Source organism: Neodiprion pinetum, chromosome 3 (assembly GCF_021155775.2).
Source record: "Neodiprion pinetum isolate iyNeoPine1 chromosome 3, iyNeoPine1.2, whole genome shotgun sequence".
In the NCBI taxonomy this organism is placed as follows: Eukaryota; Metazoa; Arthropoda; class Insecta; order Hymenoptera; family Diprionidae; genus Neodiprion; species Neodiprion pinetum.
In genome coordinates, this window is record NC_060234.1 from 1,034,424 (window position 1) to 1,049,655 (window position 15,232).

The following is a 15,232-nucleotide window of genomic DNA, read 5'->3' on the forward strand; positions in this document are numbered from 1 at the left end:
TGATTGTTCTTTTTCTTTATGTATGTAATATACATTGTGAGAAATGCCCTGAGGTAAAATTCTCTGGGAGTTTCTTTCATGCGCAGCAACCTTGCGGTTGACGCAGTTTTAAAGGGGTCACAAAATGACATTGAAACAATCGACGTAACCTCGGTAGATCATCTCAATATTTAAAAAAAAAAATTTATTTTTTCGATTGTCGGAATTTTCAAAAAAAAAGAAAAGAAAATAGGGCAAAAAGGCGAAGCAACGCTGGTTGATCCTGTTCATTAACTGGTTTTTTTTTTCGACTTTGTTGATTATGAAACGTTGACAAGAAACCCAACTATGCGCATACATACGCATGAATAATTGAAATCTCGAATCCTGAGATGAGCGCGTTTAAATGGGCGTGGGATTCGCTGTGATAAAGTAAGGAACAAGGAAGAGAGAATGTTGGGAACATGATAAAAAAAAGAAAAGGAAGAAAATCACAAGAAAGACGAAAAGAGAGGAGAAGCACTCATCGCGAGAAGCAGCTGGGTCTGTGCAGCAGTACCCAGAGAGAGACGGATGCATGAGGAAGGTAGAGAAGGAGCAGTTGTGGCAGCCAAGACCCAATGTAAATGATTGGCGTCACGGTGCGCGACTTCGTCGCTCTCTGCAGGGATTATAACTCGGGCCGACTATAAAATCTACATAGTTAGCTCTACGTACATTCGGTCTGATTGAAGTGCCAACTTAATGTCAGTTTAATGGATTTACTTCACCAACTATCGGTTCTATTTTTTCCTCTATTTGTACGGTTTTTTTTGGGGGGGGGATTTTCACCCCAAACTTTTTCAACGAAATCACTCAGCGATACCTCAAATCCTAATACCATACTCATTGGCATATGGAAGGTAAAATTCTGAGGCGCATTTGACGGTGGAAAATTCAGGTATGAATTTGAATCCCATTATTATTCCGTAAAGAAGCGTTCAATGACCGGTACGACATTTGGTTGATTCTTCTCTTCAGTAGCTCCTAATTTCGGCGTTGTTTTCGGGGCTATGACAGCGGTCAATCCTCTCGTTTAAATCTACGAACCCGAACCATCGCGTCTTTGTCTCGAAATAATAATTGGACACTTTGGGGGTTGACAAAGTGGGATAAATTACTGATCTTTTAATGAAAATTGAGCTTCGTAATCGTCGATGACAATGCAGAGCTGCGTATTTCGTAGCCTCGAACACCCTTCGCGAACCCGCGCGAAATGGGGAAGTGTCTAAAAGTAATTTATTTGAGTGAGCGGTTTCACGGTCGCAACTGTTCGTCGATCTGTTAATGGAATATTCAAGAGCCGAAACGATCGTTGAACCAGTACAAAGTGACTTAGCCGTTCGAGGTGATCCGACGTACAAAATACGTAGCAGGCATAACACGAAGGAATCCTCCAAATCCTGGACAGGAAGTCTTTCACAAAGGTTTCTCCGCTACTTTTCAATCAAGTTTAAACCGTCTTAGCCGCAGACCCGAGGTTTGCTCGTCACTCCGGTGGTTGATTAACGCGATAGGAAGAAGCTTTATTGTTATACAGAAAGAAATAGAGAGAGAGAGAGCGAGAGGAAAAAGAGAGAAATAAAGAAGAAAGAGAAGAGATTGAAATTAACGGTAATGATCATCACAGTGGGATGATTTTTCTCTCTATAGCGATGCTCGGCATTGGCAATCAATCCTCCCGTTGCACCTATATACAACACGATGATATCCGTGTCACTGAATAAACGATTTATCATTAATTCGACCGTCAAGCAATTCGGCTGCTTTTAACAACACTATGTAGCGATATCGAGCGTCTCGTATAACGCTTCTCGCGCGTCCTTCGAACGGTAGGCATGTAAATATATGGTGTTTAATTACGATTTTCCGCATTTTAGGACCGTTAAATGATTTGGACTGGATAAAAAAAGAGAGAGAGAGATACAAGTTTCCAGGCTACTCGAATTCGCGCACCTTTCACGAGTCGACTCCGACGATCATACTTCATTGTCAGACTCGAGTCCTTTGACGGTGACAAATTGTCTTCGGACTCTTAGGCCGGACAATTGAATCCTTCCGTTGTGGCCGCGGAATCGCGAACAGGGACTCGAAGTACCTGGTGGCTAATCGGTGGGCTCGAGGAGATCAGAGGAACAGATAACGCAGTGACCGTTTGCGTTCGACGCACGCTGAGCCGGGAAGTCGAGCATGTGGGTGAAGGCTGGAATGGAAGGCTCTCCAGGATGTGTCGAAAGTGAAACTTCAAGGCCCTTATGCCTCCGCAGCTACCCATCCACCACCTGATATCGAACACACACCTATGTACGAGACGTCCGCCTTGCTGCAGACCGTCGTATTGTCATATCGTGGTGTACGGTGGGCAGACGATGGCGTCTTGAAGATCGCCTTGAAGAGAGGAGACAGCCTCGACGCAAGGGGACAAAAACGAGTCAGGGAAGGAATGAAAAAAGTGACAAGAATCGAGGTATTCGTTTGGCGCATGCTCGTTTATTATTATGGTTTTATGATTATAAATGGCATCTCGCGATCCGTGACCGTGTCTACAGCACCGCGCCACTTTCTTCGAGAAACATCATCAACGGTTCATACAATGTTTTATCAGTCGTTATTTCAGTCCTCCGGCCGGTTTCGGTATGAAGAGGGTCAGCAGGACGCACACTGCAATGAAGGAGACGTTAATTAAATTAATTGACGAATTGATTCGACGATTAACGATCAATGTACGAGCGGTGATTAATTACTCAGCAGTAATCCGGCGATCGACATTAAAGGGGCGACGCAACCGTGCAGTAGCAGTACTGAGAATAAGAGATTTCCTATCAGGGAACCGGATCGACCGATCATCATGATCAAGCTCACGGACATTGTTCTAAAACACGTTACAAGGGTAAGGTAAATCAGGGTGTGAATTGTAATACGACCAGCGTACGATGATACAACCTCAACGTTGTCGGAAACAGATCGACCGTCACCGCGATCAGCGCGTTCACAGAGATGTTCGTCAATGCTACGAACAAGCAGGAGAGGAACAACGTCAGCATGGTGTTTGCCGACCAGTTAAGAGACACTGCGCAGATCATCGATACTCCGTAGCATATAACTGAAATTTTTCCGTACAATTATCGGATGATTGGATCGATTTTTTACCGGGTAGCTGTATGCGAGGGTAATAATTACGTAGTATGTTCTTCTGTCCGAGGATGTTCACCACCGCGCTCATGAAAATGAAAAACACTGTCGATACTATGCATATTACAACGATGTTGATGTAAACCGACTTGTCCACGACCATCTGAAAGTTTTACCAAAATTAACCGCCGAACAAAACGATCATCACCGATCGTTTATACTCACGTTTTCGCAATGTCGGGGATCGATGGTTGTCGAGTTCAAGCTGGTCTTGTTCGCCTCTGCGATCATTGATATGTCAAGCATTTCGCAGAACGTCGGTGATCCCTTGGTGTCGTCGTAACCGATGTCATCGAAATTTTCTATTATCGTGAACAACTGTGGCAACCATAAGCGTATCGTGTTGAGCCTGGAAGAAAATGGATAAGACAGTCGTGCGAGTGACAGACAATTGATCCAACTGTTTCCACTCACGCCAGCATCCCTCCGAATTGAATGCTGACTACCAGCAACAGCTTGACCAAATGCGGCATCAGGAATAGCGGCTTCATCTGCTTCAGACCCTCGCTAAATCCCTTCAAAACACCTCGCCATCCATCCAGTGAATCCGAGCTCATCGATTGCTGCATGCTCTTCCTCGATCCGTAAATGTTCTTCTCGTTTTCAAGCGAGATCACCTAACGAAGGGAGCAAAGGATCCGTCAACAGACTGTCTTCGACAGTGGCACGACGTAATAAGGAAATAAGGTGAAACAATGTGCATACGCTTTAGTTGAACCAGTCAGAAAACATATCCAATAAGCTTGATATTTTATTCTTTAGTGTTTGTGGTATTAATTTTGCAACTTTTTTGACGCCAGAAACTGGCATTTTCAGCAAACAGAATATACGGCAATAAATAAGTAACATCGAGTAACCTATTTACGTGATTTTGGATGTGCGGAGACTGAGATAAGATCGGTGTTCAATTCCGACACACTTTATTTCCTTACATTACGATTAACGGTAAGGACACCGTTTACTAACTGGGTATGTTTCCGGGGGTTTGCCGGTGTTCATGGTGTACATCTTTCTGAATACCAGAAGAGCCTCGTCGTTCTGACCCCTCGACATTAGGAACTTGGGCGACTCGGGAAAGAATATTATTGCCATGAAGCCGACCAGCGTTGGAAGCCCGCAGAGGGTCAGGAATAGGCGCCAGGAGTTGTAGACAAAGAGGCCATCTAACAAGACTATCTCCCAGGTATGCGGTATCACGCTCCATGCGAGAACTGCAACATTGCATACGGACGAGTTGCATTGCGATAATTGCGATCCTGACTTATCGCTACCGAGCCAATCGCGCCTGATGAGATAACGCGACATATCTATGTATATAATATCGTCGGTTAATCTTGTAAGTGTGGATTATTCATACGTGGAACGGCGATGTTTCCAACGGTGGAGAATAGCCCGAGGAATAGCATAGCTCTCGAGCGATGTTTTTCACCGTGAAATTCGGCGCAATAACACATCGATATTGCGTACGGGCCGTTCATGCTGTGGCGAAAAGAGGAGATAGTAGTTGTAGTTGGTTCATGAATCTTGGATGGCGTTTCATCGGATAGCGGTATTCCCGATTTCATTTCATAATTCGAAACCTACATGCAGCCGCTGGCGAACTTGAAGACCAGCAGGACCCAAAAATTTTGCGAAAATACTCCACTCATTACGTTGCAGAGGGAGTCAGCCAGGTAGCCGTAGATCAGCAGCTTTTTTCTACCGTAGACGTCCGAGACGAAGCCCCAAACCATCGCCGTGCTTATCGTGCCTGTTGACAAAATCGTCGTTTCTACGGTTATCTCTGTCTCAAGATAATTGCGGGTTATGCTTCGAACGGAGAAGATATCGTAACGGCAGTTACTTTGCTTTAATTGTCACACAGGTAACTGTCAATCGCATCCGGATAAACATATTTCTAGAATTTTTCCTTTCAAAACGATCAAGGCGTTTCCACCGATTGGACGTATCGGTAATTACTCACCGGCGTACGTGATGGCGTTTAAAACGCCTTTGTGAATTAGCGCCAAGCCAAGGTCGCACTCGGCCGATGGTAAGATCATCGACATGTTGGAAACGTCGAATATGCTCCCCCATGACGGCAGGAACATGGCGAGCATGAGCAGGTAGTTGTACTTTCCATATCCAGTCGCGGTCATGGCGGTTTCAAAATCCGCCCTCTCCAGTCCCTCGCATTCCGCTGTAAGTCAGAAACGTTTATTGCAGCAAACTGCGCACGGTGTCGAGGATATAGGGAAAAAATTGTTATTCAAGCGGTGGAAATTTGCAAATATAACTCATAGGTATACGCGAATTGCACCATGCTTATTTACAAATTCAATCCAGCTACAGGCCGAGCTGAAGAAAATCTCATCAAAAATCACTGTGCTAAAGTCTGACTCGGCACGTTTCGCAACGCAACATATCGCGTAATCAAATGCCCCTTGAAATATTTGCATCAATATGTATAACGCGTATTACTTAATTCAGTTGCCAAAATAATCTCCCGTGTAACTTATACACTCAATTGATCCACCCGTGACCTCAATTACGAAAGTTGTAATTGATGTTGATTAGATATAGCCGTGACGCGTGTCTTCTTGTCCGACAATGCTGACACAGCTATCGTTTACGTCGTGTGTAAACACAAATTACATCGCAATTACTACATTCATCAGATGTATGATTTTTTACTTTTATTTTTCTGACTTTTTACCCTGCAACTTCGGTATAATTTGTCTTTAAATTTGATAGAAAACGTTTGCAGCTATGATCTTGAGGCGATGATTGAATTCGGTGATCAGGTGCAAGGTTTCGTCTCGAACCGATCTGCAGACAAGGTCGTTCGTTTGGCGCCCTTCCTGCAATATCACGGGAATAAATTATCGAAATGCCGCTGGGCGCGTCTGACTCTCTGCTGTAATGTCGTTTCTTTTTTCTTTTTTTTTTCTTTTTTATTGGAATCGAAAGTACGATCGAGGTTGGTTGAACTTGTTAGTCATCTTCGAATGGACGAAATCTCGTCATTCGAGAATTGTGGTTTGCTTGGTTTGAATGTCTGAAAAAGTAATTCGCACCGGGCAATTTTCGAATGGAAAAATCAGGGCATGTACGTATATTGAATATTGGTAGTTGAGAGTTCAGGAAAATGGAAACTTTCACTTCGTTCACTGACGTTGGTTCGAAACGCGACGGGGAACGTGCCGAGTAAAATTTTTCTACATCGTAACTTACCAGCCCGACGGGAATGGCAGTTATTAGAATATTGGGTATACTCACAGTCGCATTCTTCGTCACTGTCAAGGTTGTCACTGAGCCGTTCGAGCGCGACAGAAACACCGAATCGTTGACCATTGATGTTCATATTTCAACGATGACACTTGTGCGCCACCACCTTCGGACGATCGTTACCGATACCGGGGAATATAGAAAAAGCAGGAGAAATGTAGATGCAGTGATTACTTGCGAACCCTGACATTTGTGACACATTCCACTCCTTCGGAATCCCGCGTGAAGTGAACGGAATCGGTATATTCACCGTCATTATATACGCAACCGAGACACACGCGGCTTTCCCGTCAATTTAAATAGGTATACAACACGCCGATGAACAACTCGCTTCCATCGAACAGGTGTATAAACACATCTACATCCATGCATTTGGCACACTCGTATTATCTCGTGTTTACTTTAATTCGTCTGCTTTTTAACTGCGATTCCCCATTTTCGGACCGGCGCGGCGGCGCGGATAAGGAAAAACATTTATCCCGGACTGAAACATTGCGCGACTGCTTCGTACACGGAATGCTGATTTAATTAATCCCGTGACGCCTCGTTTGTTCCCGGAACCTTTGCTGTATGAAGATCAAAACGGCTATATGAACTTCGCCCGTTTTCGGCAATATCGCCAAAATCGTCGTTAAAATTCAAATTAGTTCTGAACCGTTAGTAGGTTGTAAAAACCAATTTCGCAAACCGGGATGTCTCGGTTGTAATGTCAGACTTTTGGCAAAGGAAAAATTCTACAACTTGAAATATTCTTGCCATCGTCTTATTTTTCGTTAAACATGTATGGGTGTTTCGCCACCAGCTCAGCCACTTTTTTTTTCATTCTCTCGGATCCGTTCCATAATTGGTTGTACGGTAGCACTACTTAAAGGTACTCATTGTGAATTTTTTCAGAGTTTTTAATTTACTGGTTTCGAAAATGTTTTTTTTTCTCCCCCTCTTAAGCTTGTATATCATCAAAGTTTAAAGTCGGACAAAAAAAAATATTGACATAAGAAGTTTTTTTTTCTATAAATTATTTAATGCAATATATGTTATAATTGCATTAACTAGTTCATAGAAAAACATGACTTTTTTATGCTCACATTTTTTTGTCCTACTTCAAACTTTCATTATATACTAAAAAAATTCACAGAGAGTACCTTAAAGTAGTAGGTAATACTACATAACTAATTACGAAACAGATTCGAGATGATAAAAAAAAAGTGGCTGAGGTCGCGGAGTTATATATATATATATATGTATCGGTAAACAGTCGGCAATGGAAATTGGCGTACTGTTGTACGAATATAATTTTAAATTGGTCAGCGGCAGTCATATATTAATAATGTGTTTAGATACCGTTTTGTAAAAGAATCCTGTATTTTTATAATTTATACAAAATTGAAACACACCTGTTATTTTTCAGTTATAAACTCTGCACACTTCACTAAATATCGGCGGTTGTTTCTCTCCTGAAATGAATTGTTGTTGGTTAACTCTTAAATAATCTCATTGATAAAAGCGTGAAAGGATTAACCCTTTAACAATCGTATTAAAACACTATCGAATAATTCTTTATCTAGGTAAAACTCACGGCGTCTTGTCCATTTGTCGTTTGCTTTGCAAACTCGAGAATTCGATTCTGACAGTGCACGCGGTATCGCAAATGTATCTACCGAATGATATATGTTATAATCTATCTTACAATATTAGTAAAAATGATGAATCGGGTTAATCTCAAGGTCCTTTCATTATTTGGCATAGCGCATAATTTCTGTCGGCTCATCGTTGTTGTTATAAATCCTACCAGATTATCGTCTAATAATTAATCATTGACAAGTCTGTTGAGAGACAGCTGAATTTTTTCACCTGAACATGCACAAGTTTTGGATTGTAATATTTGCCCACTTCGCTCGACTCTGATATAAAAATTGTGCTTGCGTGGCGCAGGGGGTAACCACGTGGCTTTTAAGATTCCCTTTCAAGAGACGGCATTAACGGAAAGGAAAAAAAGAAATCAAGCCCTTACAGGTCACATGGTCACCGCCTCCGCCAACACATATATACGCAATTTTTATCTGAACCGAGCGCATAGCGGGCAAATTACACTGAGCCAAGAGAATACACTGTTGGATTACGAATTCTTCGAACTGCATGTGACACCGATACGTTTATTGAAAGGCTTGAAACATCGCCTGGTCAACGATACCTGTATACGGTTCGCCCAACTGATTTTTCCAGCCGATTCAAACGGCGCACGTCAGTTTGGAATATCGAAGGAGAACGACTCTGGATGCGGTAGAAATGCGTGAAAATGAAATGCGATAGTAGTACACGGATTTACGATTATATACTAATTTTTATTATTCACTCATTTTGTTTATCGCGGATATAAAATGCCCTCATGCCACCGTTTGAAACGATCGATTATCTCAACGTAGTTTCAACTAATGGCATCGAGAATATGCAGAAATACTAGTTCCAACTCCCCTCTCTGAACAGGTATAACAACGTGTCTTATTTTTATCTCGGGCTGTTGACGCTGTCGATTTTTTTAATAACTGAGAACCGGATTAATCGGCTCGGAATTTGAATACCGTACCACGTACGTACGCACGACACCTGACTGCCAATAACTCACTTTTATCAATCACTATTGGGTACGTGCAACGATCGGAAGATCTGCCAGGAGTTTACCAGCGGATCGGGATAGGCCAGCCTCCTCACCTTTCACTGTTTTATCAAAAAAACAGGTATTCAAATTAGCCGGGAAAAAACAACGAGAAGAACTCAGCACTCCGTGGATTGTTGACGTCCGTTACGCTGTCTGCAGACGTTCGCATTCAGGTATTCGGCATATTTGCAGAAACTGCACAGGCAGCTGAGTAACGAGATTCCCCTGGACCCTTCTAATCGATGTTCATCGACGTATCGTTTACGAGCATCAGAACCGAGTGGGGTATGTCCGATATTTCTCGATCGATGACCGTGTTACCGACCGGCGGTTATCTCGATCTCAATTTTTGTTACCGATCGAGCGACAGAGATCCTTGGATCGACCACGACTATCGACGATAACTCGAAACGCGAGAATCGTCGTTCGAGCGTCGTCCGGCGTTGCCAACCCGGAAGAAATTTCTTTAAACCTGAAGAATAGATTAGGGTCCGTTTAAAGAAAAACAAAACGTTGTATTTTTATTAGGAAATATTATCGTTTAGGCACGAATGTGAAAAAAATCTGAAGATCTCTGGCATAATGTCAAGACTAATAGCGAAATCTCTAAATATTGTCTGTAAAATCGAAACAATAGACTAAAAATCAACCAATTGTGACGTTCCTGAGAAAATGTGCACCGATTAGATAGCGTCTGCAATTGTCAAACGCACTTATTTAATCAGCTGGTGGTCCTAAATATTAAAAATAAAATCACATTTTATAAGTAAAAGTTCCTAATATATTTATACTTACAGTTTAGATTTAGAATATAAATCTGCCTGTCTTACCTCGTTCTGTAATTATCATTATATATTTCTAAGAAAATTGTCCATGTTATAAATCGATAAAATGAAGTATATTATGTATTCCTGTATTTATGGAGTTTCAATACCATCAAACAACACTCTTGAAAATGAGAAATATGAAGAATTATTGTAGCGCCATTGAAACATCTGAAGAATCATTGTGGTTCCATAGAAATAAGAAATCTGCATAATTGTTTTGGCGCCATTTAAAAAATATTCTTCTGATAGGTTGGCAAAGTTGCGTGAAAGGGTCATCACTCACGCTCACCGTGCTCACGCTCATTACTGAATGGTGAATCTAAACACTGCATGATCCGTGGACAAGGCGTGGCGACCGTCGACGAGCGTCGTCTATTTTACATGCATCACGGTCCGCACTTTGTAGTATTCTAGTAAACAATTGAATTTCGAACTGTTTTAACAGGTGTTTGTACCCCGTGGAGGCGACCAGGGTCCCGACGCACAACGTCAGGATGGAGATGAAAGATTATCATCGAGCCTCGAGTGCGTATTTGAAGATATTTCTATTGACAGATAATTCAAATGTATAACGGTTATGGTTGATGACTAGTTGCAGCATGCAAAAGCTATTTATGAAATTCTTTTCTCTTCCAGACGCTCTCGTGTTCGGTGGCCTCGTTACTTACGTCGCTGGACTGATGCTCCTCATGGCTTTTACCAGGTAAATTAACCACCGGTTGATCGTCACTCATTTTACTAATTGACTTCACGCACTGATTTTCACTCTGCTTTTAGTCCATACTGGCTCGAGTCGTACGAGGAAACTTTCAGCGAATTCAAAAATATGGGACTCTGGACTTACTGCTTCAGCGACTATCGCCACCCTGCCTACCAGTTTCCTGAACTGTTCAACGGGTGTCACCATGTCTTTTCTCATTACTACTACGTCATTAGAGAGTGGCTTCTGCCCCCGTGGCTCATGGCGGTTCAGGGATTCGTCACGATTGGGTTACTTTACTCTTTCTCTAGCCAGGCAATAATCGCTCTAGTACTCATCAGGTGGCCGCTGCAGTTCGTTCTCAGATACGAATGGATACTTAGCTCCATCGCCTGTGTGTTCAACGCAATAACTGGTCAGAATCTTCCCTACGATAACATTGATTGAAACGGTTGAATCTCGTCGTCGATTTTCTCAAACTTCCTGTTTTCTTTACAGCTGTGTCGTTGTTCATGGCCGTTTCCGTATTTGGGGGACAGTGCTGGCGCAGAGACTGGCTCATGTATCCGAACTTCAATCATCTCTCCTGGTCCTACGCTTTTGCTGTTATATCTTTCATGTTCCATGCTTTTGCCGCCTTCTTTCTATACCTCGATGCTCGCATGGGTTACAAAATGCGTGTTCAGTCACGCAATTTAGTCATGCAAATGCATCCCACTCCACAGAGCCATCACGGCATGCATCGCACTGGTTATATATAAATTGATCATATAATCATCCAATAATTTCCAAGGAAAATTGACTCCGTCCATTTTTACACTTTATAAATATATATACATATATATAACTACAAATTTTTTTATCGATAGTAATGATGCGTTATTTTTTAAGTAATATTTTTACGCACGATTTTAAAGTATTTTATACACGTTTACATATGATGCAGTATAATCAACGGACGTTGATTCTCCGACAATTATGTATTAATCGTAAACAAATTTTTGTGTTTTTTCTGAATCAAGAATCTCTTGTATTAACACACTAGAGAGTCGAGACTATGGTGAGTGAGCGAAAAATAATATATACCTGTTTTAAACACTGGTAGCGTAGACTAGTGAATAACTATATTGACAAAATTTTTATAAATTATTCATTCTTTTTATTATATTTCCTTTATGCGGAATTTCTATGGTTGAAAAAGAAATATACATACATAGAAAAATAAACTAAATTAATTTTTCAAACTAATATACATGTGTATGATACGTATACAAACATATTATGTTAAATATATTTTCGAAACAAGATTATTAATTTTTTATGCGGAAATACTATTCCGTCATCAGACTTGAGATGTAACTTAGCTACCCTACTTACAAATGTACAATGAGTATTAATACAAAAATACATATTGCTGGTGAGTAGCTTGATTACAAAATGAAAACATTATTTAGAAATAATTCTCACATAATATATGTGACAGAAGTAAAAAATTAATAACAGTTACACGAGTGTGTCAAATTTCAATTGAAAATGTTCCTGACATTCTTATTTACAACAAACTGTGTACATAATATATGAGACTCTAATGTTTTTTATTCTTGAGAAAAAAAATATGCAATAAATAAATAATAGATACAATATTTTTACATATGTGAGCACATGTAAGACCAAGGTCAAGGCACATTATAATTATCACGTAACCGTCGAGTCAAAGCCTCTTGTAAATAAAGATTCAGTGCAGATCAATCAGCATGAAGCCAGTCGGGACTGTGATCAGGTATTACAGGCTAAGGCCTATCGTATCTTTTCAAAATTCTGAGCATTTGTAAAGTTCATCTTCCGAAAAAGAAAAAAAAAAAAAAAAATAATGAGATAGAAATAAAAAGCAAATACTTGATATGTCTCAGATCTTGAAGTATAAGTAAAATGAGTACAAAAATATTTGTGCGTCACATATCCACATCACTCTCTTACTATCTAGCTTCTCTGTTACTATTTTTAAAAACCTAAATTGTAGTACTAGGCGTGTAATGTCGTTGCTGTATTATTTGTATCAAGGTAATTCTGTGCCTCCTGGCATCAGCAAAAAATAGGACACCTGCAAGGGTTGTAAATACACAGCTGATAGCAGCGAGGATGAAAGACCAGCTTAGAACGTTGTGCTCCCAGTCCGGCAGCCAGTAGTAAGCCTTGTCTTCGGTGACAAATATCTTAATTGCGATCATCTCGCAGACTCCGGCAAGCAACAAGATCGAGCCAGTTGCCTGGAGGAGTAGCTGGTACTTGTTGTGGTGTTGGGAACAACAAGTGAACAGAGTGGCCAAGCCGCCGCTGATGAAAAGCAGCGTCATGGAGAGAGTGAAGAAGAACTGCGCCGCAATGAAGGAGCTCGGCATCTTAATGTTGAAAGTCTCAAAGATGTCATAGTAGAGGTCCTCAAAGACCCAGAAACAACCGTAGGACCTGGTCGACTCGAAGAAGTGTTTCATATCCTGGGGACCTTGGAAGCATACCTGCCAAAGTCCTACAAAAGGTGCGCATCGAATTTAATTGCCATTTCCATTTTCCTCTGTAAAATGTGTCATGCCTCGACGATGGGTTCAGTTTCATTTTTATACTCAACTCATCATATATCGACGCGTTTTTGTCTGTTTTGTATCTTGCATACGTACCGATTTTTACTAATTTTGGCCTCTCCAATGTACCGTCTGTCTCTATCCAATTGGGTGTGGTAAACGCGATTAATAGGGTAATGAAACCTATCGCCGTACACAATACCGCGCATTTTCCAATTATCGTTTTTCCCATCTCTTTTTGCTATATCCTTAAGTACTAATTGCGCTACGAGACTTTTTCTTGCGCACTTTACTCTTATCAACAATACCCAATTTGCACGTCAAACACGCGCAGTGTCAGGACGCGCAACACAACCGTACTACTGTCGCTACGTACTACGCACGCTCGTTCATTCGATTCTCGGCACATGAATCAGTGATAACACCCAATTTTGGTTCCCAAGTTTAACGTAAGTGGCGCCAAACAGAAGCCTGGCACGAACAGTTATTCAGTTATTTCATCGTAATTTCGGAAGTTGGACCTTTCTTAGCGAACACAAGGATTAACAAGACAATGCTAACTTATCGCAGAATAAACTTCATCGTATTAACCTAATCACGAAATTTTCACAGGGGTAATCATCTTTCAAGTCATCTGTCAACGATTGCGCATTCAAAATCGCTGTGTACTTTAGGTTGCCTACAATAAGGCGCAACATATTGATAAGTAAGGATGCGAATAGCGACAAAAAGTATTCCGGTTCTCTTGTAATATATTCCGAATAGATTTTTTTGTGGATAAACAAAAAGCCATTTCATCATTTTATCAAAATTTCTATGATTTTTTTAATTGCCTCGCTTCTATTGTTTGTCCGTTTTATTTTTGCGACGTTGGATCACGATGATCCGTTGTGAACAATCGTTGATTCCTTTTCATCAGTTCGGCGGTATAGTCTTTTTTGGCTTCTTGGATCTCGCGATATGCAACTGACTGCGTGTACTTAACAACCTAAAAGAGACAGTCGTAATTCAGAAGTATTAAACAATCAATTTCGCATCGTGTATAAGTCAGTGAACGGGCGATGTTTTATTATTATCTCTTATGCATCGTACTTGGTTGTGAAAATTCAGATATTCTGCGATTATACCGCAACCGATAATACCGCCCAGTCCTAATAAAAAGAACCTCTGTCTCCGCAATTTTTTAATGTAAGCTGGTGACTGTTTTTCGTTAAACATGCTGCTCGTGATTGAAGATCATCTATGAAAACAAACACGATATTGTACAAGGAATAAAAAATAAAATGACACGTCCAGCATAGGGTTTGAGCGCGTTATAATAATATTACGATAACTCACTGGAATGTTTTCAAATTTCTGCAAACAAATCAAAGCTTCTGATAATCATTTTACCTATCACATAACTGTGACTCGTAGTATCCACTCCGAGTAATGAAAGCATTTAAAATTTCAATCGAAATAGTGTGACAATATTCTTGGCCATATTTGTGGGTCTGAAGTTTGAAGCAGGTACAAAAGTGAAGGTAGCATATATTTATTTGACAAATGTAGAAATTCGTCACAAGAAACTAAACGAGCTGTTCCATTCAGAACTGTAATGGCCGCGCAAATGGTCTACTATGAGTTTGCATTCAATCAATGTTTTCGAAATTAGGTATCTGAGAATATTCGTTTCCATTTTCGCCATTCACAAGCTTGATTTGAATTTCGACGACATGACACAGGTTGATACCGGGCTAGAATTTTTAATTTTCATTTGAAATTTAGAGAACGATTTTTGGAAAGCATTTGATGATGAGACGATGCATCATATACAGCATATTAAAATTCGTCATTAATTTGACCCAATTCAAACTGATTTTTATATAATGCTTCAGCACAGATCTTCCGAATGAACAGTATCGCTTAAAACCTATCCGATCGAGTAAATCCTTATTCTGCCCTGCGATAGAAATGGATCAACAGATGACAAATAATGTTTTACGGTAAGGTT

At 40.7% G+C, this 15,232-nt stretch overlaps 3 protein-coding genes and 1 long non-coding RNA gene across 9 annotated transcripts in view; 2 read left to right on the plus strand and 2 right to left on the minus strand.

Moving 5' to 3' along the window:
* Window positions 1-2,492, plus strand: part of LOC138190641 (uncharacterized) — an 83,056-nt gene extending 80,564 nt beyond the window's left edge. The window contains exon 4 of the long non-coding RNA XR_011176640.1: window positions 1,899-2,492. This is a non-coding gene — a long non-coding RNA (uncharacterized lncRNA). The remainder of the gene's footprint in view (window positions 1-1,898) is intronic.
* On the minus strand, window positions 2,489-9,274 carry LOC124214278 (synaptic vesicle glycoprotein 2B). 6 transcript variants are annotated; one of them, XM_046616515.2, is made up of 14 exons: window positions 8,669-9,013; window positions 8,054-8,131; window positions 7,872-7,931; window positions 6,469-6,583; window positions 5,174-5,389; window positions 4,795-4,960; window positions 4,568-4,689; window positions 4,177-4,421; window positions 3,625-3,827; window positions 3,376-3,559; window positions 3,199-3,313; window positions 2,962-3,121; window positions 2,763-2,890; window positions 2,489-2,679 (listed from the first exon to the last, which is right to left on the minus strand). In XM_046616515.2, exons 4-14 carry the CDS (start codon window positions 6,551-6,553, stop codon window positions 2,627-2,629), a joined length of 1,677 nt encoding a protein of 558 aa, XP_046472471.1. In that variant the 5' UTR covers window positions 6,554-6,583; window positions 7,872-7,931; window positions 8,054-8,131; window positions 8,669-9,013; the 3' UTR covers window positions 2,489-2,626. The 6 variants fall into 6 exon arrangements, with proteins under 6 accessions (XP_046472471.1, XP_046472473.1, XP_046472470.1 ...); XM_046616517.2 differs by lacking the exons at window positions 8,054-8,131; window positions 8,669-9,013 and adding an exon at window positions 9,101-9,274; XM_046616514.2 differs by lacking the exon at window positions 8,054-8,131.
* A 1,006-nt stretch (window positions 9,275-10,280) lies between these two features.
* On the plus strand, window positions 10,281-12,738 carry pck (Claudin superfamily protein pickel). Its single transcript, XM_046616535.2, has 4 exons — window positions 10,281-10,485; window positions 10,597-10,663; window positions 10,738-11,075; window positions 11,159-12,738. The coding sequence occupies exons 1-4, from the start codon at window positions 10,455-10,457 to the stop codon at window positions 11,419-11,421; spliced, it is 699 nt and encodes a 232-aa protein (XP_046472491.1). The 5' UTR covers window positions 10,281-10,454; the 3' UTR covers window positions 11,422-12,738.
* On the minus strand, window positions 11,532-13,624 carry LOC124214293 (voltage-dependent calcium channel gamma-1 subunit-like). Its single transcript, XM_046616536.2, has 2 exons — window positions 13,336-13,624; window positions 11,532-13,187 (listed from the first exon to the last, which is right to left on the minus strand). The coding sequence occupies exons 1-2, from the start codon at window positions 13,469-13,471 to the stop codon at window positions 12,670-12,672; spliced, it is 654 nt and encodes a 217-aa protein (XP_046472492.1). The 5' UTR covers window positions 13,472-13,624; the 3' UTR covers window positions 11,532-12,669.
* Window positions 13,625-15,232: the final 1,608 nt, after the last annotated feature.

Bases quoted from the DNA above. Each gene is read 5' to 3' on its own strand.
- LOC124214293 (XM_046616536.2), bottom strand. From the start codon at position 13,471: ATGGGAAAAACGATAATTGGAAAATGCGCGGTATTGTGTACGGCGATA. The intron at 13,188-13,335 runs GTACGTATGCAA...CACCTTTTGTAG, and splicing joins GCCAAAATTAGTAAAAATCG to GACTTTGGCAGGTATGCTTC.
- pck (XM_046616535.2), top strand. From the start codon at position 10,455: ATGGAGATGAAAGATTATCATCGAGCCTCGA. The intron at 10,486-10,596 runs GTGCGTATTTGA...TTTCTCTTCCAG, and splicing joins AGATTATCATCGAGCCTCGA to ACGCTCTCGTGTTCGGTGGC. The intron at 10,664-10,737 runs GTAAATTAACCA...CTCTGCTTTTAG, and splicing joins CTCCTCATGGCTTTTACCAG to TCCATACTGGCTCGAGTCGT.
- LOC124214278 (XM_046616517.2), bottom strand. From the start codon at position 6,553: ATGAACATCAATGGTCAACGATTCGGTGTTTCTGTCGCGCTCGAACGG. The intron at 3,828-4,176 runs GTTAGTAAACGG...TCCCTTCGTTAG, and splicing joins AACCCCCGGAAACATACCCA to GTGATCTCGCTTGAAAACGA. The intron at 3,560-3,624 runs GTGAGTGGAAAC...ATTTTCTTCCAG, and splicing joins CAATTCGGAGGGATGCTGGC to GCTCAACACGATACGCTTAT.